General features: G+C 41.9%; 1 protein-coding gene across 1 annotated transcript; it reads right to left on the minus strand.

Annotated features, from left to right (window-relative positions):
- Positions 1 to 543: 543 nt before the first annotated feature.
- On the minus strand, positions 544 to 2,673 carry LOC129410387 (rab3 GTPase-activating protein catalytic subunit-like). Its single transcript, XM_055158465.1, has 3 exons — positions 2,589 to 2,673; positions 2,347 to 2,429; positions 544 to 1,205 (listed from the first exon to the last, which is right to left on the minus strand). Exons 1-3 carry the CDS (start codon positions 2,671 to 2,673, stop codon positions 969 to 971), a joined length of 405 nt encoding a protein of 134 aa, XP_055014440.1. The 3' UTR covers positions 544 to 968.
- Positions 2,674 to 4,621: the final 1,948 nt, after the last annotated feature.

Below are 4,621 nucleotides of genomic sequence, written 5' to 3' on the forward strand. Positions count from 1 at the left end.
ACTAAACCAGGACTAAACCAGAACTAAACCAGGACTAAACCAGAACTAAACCAGGTCTAAAACAGGACTAAACCAAGACTAAACCAGGACTAAACCAGAACTAAACCACAGACTCAACTGAAGAGAAAACTGAAACTGAAGAGTCTCGGGGTCAGGAGGAGACAGGGTCAGAAAGTGACAGGGTCAGGAGGAGACAGGGTCAGAAGGAGACAGGGTCAGAAGGGGAGACAGGGTCAGAAGGAGACAGGGTCAGGAGGAGACAGGGTCAGGAGGAGGGGTCAGGAGACAGGGTCAGGGAGACAGGAGACAGGGTCAGACAGGGTCAGGAGGAGACAGGGTCAGGAGGAGGTCAGACAGGGTCAGGAGGAGACTTCAGGACAGGGTCAGAAGTTTTTCATTCATTTTCATGTTTTTATTTGTTTCGTGATGATGGAAATTAAAAGTATAAATGAAATAATTGTGTTTCATGAATCTGTGTGAATGAAAAGATTTGAACATCTGAGACTTTTGACACAAAGTCAAACATTTCAAACTTTCAAACACTTTTATGACAAATGTGATTTATTTATGGGACAAAATTTAATAATTAACACAAAATACTACAGACGATTTAAACAGAACCAGAGCAAGACACGTCAGAGGGACAGGTGAGGGACAGGTGTGGTCAGGTGGACTCAGGTGCGGTCAGGTGGGGTCAGGTGGACTCAGGTGTGGTCAGGTGAGTCTCAGGTGTGGTCAGGTGGACTCAGGTGTGGTCAGGTGCGGTCAGGTGGACTCAGGCGGGGTCAGGTGGACTCAGGTGCGGTCAGGTGGACTCAGGTGTGGTCAGGTGGACTCAGGCGGGGTCAGGTGGTGGACTCAGGTGTGGTCAGGTGGACTCAGGTGTGGTCAGGTGGACTCAGGTGTGGTCAGGTGGACTCAGGTGTGGTCAGGTGGACTCAGGTGCGGTCAGGTGGACTCAGGTGCGGTCAGAAGAAGGTGGTGTCGTGGCTGAGCGCCGCCGCCAGTCTAAACTCGTCCTTGAGGAGCACACAGAACATCCTCTGGGGCAGCGCTCTGGAGAAACAGGCCGGAGACGGAACGCAGGTCCTCAGGATCATCTCCCGTCCGGTCGGAGGAGGGAAGTCCGGGACCTGCTCCGGACCTCGAGACTCCGGGTCCGGACCGGGACCGGCCTCGGGGTCCAGAGGAGACAACAGCGCCGCCTGGAGGACAAAACACACAACACGGTCTTCACGCTCTGGTCTTCAACCTCGTGCGGCGCAGAACTGGAGGTTTGTGGAGTCAAGTCGCGCTTCACCTCAAGAGACGCACAAGAACATCTGACCCCAAACGACGAGTCGGGTCTGACCTCTGACCTCTGACCCCTGTGTGTCTAACCTCTGTGTGTCTGACCTCTGTGTGTCTGACCTCTGACCCCTGTGGTTCTGTTCTAACTGTGACATTTTAAATCTCAATGTTGATCTAAAACGACTTCAGAAAAAACGAGAGCGACGACTTGAGCGTCAGAAAAACTCAAGTCCAACAGATTTTACATCGAGTCATTTGTCTCGGTTCAAATTTCCTGTGACGTTTTTAATTATTATTTTTATATTACACAATTTTCTGTTGTTAATCATGAACTTTTATGTTCATCACTTTTATTTTGAAGGGTTTATTTTTGTTTAATTCCCTTATAAACGTTGTATAAATATATATATATAAACATATGTATATATATATATATATAAAACATATATATATATATATATATATATATGTTTATATATTTGTTAGTGTTTGTTGATGTTCTCTGTGTGTTACTCATGTCAATATTTCTTTTGAATAACTTTGTGTGTCTAGTTTTTTATTGTTGTTAAAGTTGAATAGAAATAAAATCAAACTTGTGTTGAGTTTTGTGTTTGTGGATTTAAACTCTGGAGTTTTTTGTTTTTTTTACTTTTACGACAGATTAAAGGATTTACAATAAATCTAAAAATCACCAGATCAACTGTCACACACACTAACACACACACACACACACACACACACACACACTTACACACACTTATACACACACACACACACACTTACACACACACACACACACTTACACACACACACACACACTTACACACACACAACACACACACACTTACACACACACAACACACACACACACACACACACACACACACACACACACACACACACTTACACACACACTTACACACACACACACACACACACACTTAGATATTTGGGCCGCTGTGTAAAAACTCAGTGGAGCACACGCTGCCCGCTGCAGGCTCGGGCAGGTGCGGCAGGTGCGGCAGGTGCGGCAGGTGCGGCAGGTGTGAGATTTACCTCGTCCTGGGAAAAGTCCGACTTCACGCAGCAGAAACACAAAAACAACAAAAACACACAACAACAAGAACAAAGGAGAAGAACTTCAGACGCACAAAGTACACGCAGGATCTGGAGGATTCACACAATGTGTAGTAGTAGTAGTATTTGTAGTAGTTTGTAGTAGTATTTGTAGTAGCCTACTTTTACTTTATGTTGCTTCTGTAACGTTACCCACCTCAAATAATTATAATTTTCCTTGCAGGTATATGCCTCAGATGCGGACAGTGGGCTAAATGGGCAGATAGAATACTCCATCATATCTGGCAACCACAACAACGCCTTCATCCTGGACTCAGTGAGAGGAATTCTGGCCACTAATGTTGTGCTGGACCGAGAGAGATCACCAGTTCATACAAGTGAGTTCATGTGACACTGTTATGTAAGCACCGGATCAGCTTTGAAGTGGTGCTCTCAACCTTACTGGGCCTATTTATATCAATTAACTGTCAGTGGGAAGAAATAATAGTCCCAAAGTTCTACTACTAACTTTTGTACCACACTGTATCCAAATGTAAAAATACACTATGAATGGACACATAGAATGTAGTAAATAAAAAATAAACTAAAAAATTACTAGAAACAAAAAATGTTTTATAGCCACCCATCACTGCTTTGCACTCTTGGCATTTCTTGACCCTGACATTGCAGAATTGTGAAGTGAAAACCGTTTCAGGAGATTTCATCATAAAGCTCATTGGGAGAGCTAAATGTAGGATAAAAAGTAGGAAAGCTAAGCCAAATTACAAGACAAGGCTTGTGAATTGAGTCAAAACAGAATGGGCTCTGTGTGGGATGACCTTACCACCATTTTTAGGATCGAAGAAGAAGAGAAATTCAAGGCTGACCCTCAAACTGGCTCATTTAAATTGAGATTTGAAATAATGGACTTTAGTAAGGACATTCTTAAATTGAAAAATGAACTACTTTCAGCAGTCATGTGTTTTAGTCAGATCAAGGCAAGGAAAAGTTCAGGACCACATAAAAACAACAACTTGCTCCATTGTTTTGCTTTATCTTCCAGATGTCAATTAACCAACAGAGGGTGCCAAACACTTGGAAACAATGAGTGTAGACCTGTGGCCTGACTTCATTAGTTATGAAATTATTTGAGAGACTAATGAAAAATGAACTTCTTCCTCTGGTAGAGCCCTTTCATGCCTGATGGTTCAAATCAATTGTTCCATTGGGGATACAAATAAAGTAAAGTTTAAGTTGAAGTGTTTGAAGAATCCCTCAGTCGTCCAGGTAGAATCCATGGCGAGGAGAAAATTCAGCTTTTCGACTGGACCAAAGTTAGTTAGAGTTTGCAGTGCTGCCAACATATCAAAGGATGGCTACTTCTGAGGAACTGATATATAGAATGTAAATAATATTTTATATTTTATTTTATATTTTAAAAGCATTCTTTTGCTTGAGGCTGCATCCAAATGTCTGACTTGTAGACGGGGCGGACTGGAACCAAAAAACGTCTCTGGACTACCTGGACCGTACAGTATGCCAGTCCCCCCTGCTAGTAGATGTAGATACAAACAAGAGGAACCACGAGAGAGCGTCCAATCAAATGGAGCTCCTTTAAATAGTAAACTGTCTGAGTGAAAAAAAAGAAAAGAAAAAAGAAAAGAGAAGAAATAAGTAATTTAAAGAGAATGATATAGTTGATTACAGTTTACAGATTATTACAGTTATTTTTACTTTATACATAACATTTGCAATAAATAATGTGTGTTATTCTGTTTCAGATTGGTTTTACAGGCAGCAGACAAAGGAAACCCATGCTTCAGCAGCACGGCCACTGTCAGGGTCCAAGTGGTGGACGTGAATGACAACAGTCCTGTCATACCACCCATGGAGCCTGTGCTCATACCTGAGAGTAAGGGAGATAACAAACAAAAAAAAAGCTAAAGTCTATATTATGCTCATTTAGTGATGTGGTAATACAGAAAAGGCACCATACACCTTCACTAGAAACATTTCTAATATTTGAATCCCTGTAACTGCCAAACTTTGAAGTTGCACCTATTGTGGCTACTCTCACAGGAGTCAGTTTTGCATATTAAAAAAAATATCATATCAGTGTTGTATTGTATTTATTAATTGATTAAATATTACAAATATAATTCTCATATATCACTTTAATCTTAGAGGTACTGATCTAAAACAATATTTCCTCTCTTCAGGTGGAGGTTATGCCACCATCTTATCTCCATATAGATGTTATTACTTTGCCTGGAAT

Source organism: Boleophthalmus pectinirostris, unplaced genomic scaffold (assembly GCF_026225935.1).
Source record: "Boleophthalmus pectinirostris isolate CB_2022bp ecotype Guang Dong unplaced genomic scaffold, ASM2622593v1 HiC_scaffold_22, whole genome shotgun sequence".
Lineage (NCBI taxonomy): Eukaryota > Metazoa > Chordata > Actinopteri > Gobiiformes > Gobiidae > Boleophthalmus > Boleophthalmus pectinirostris.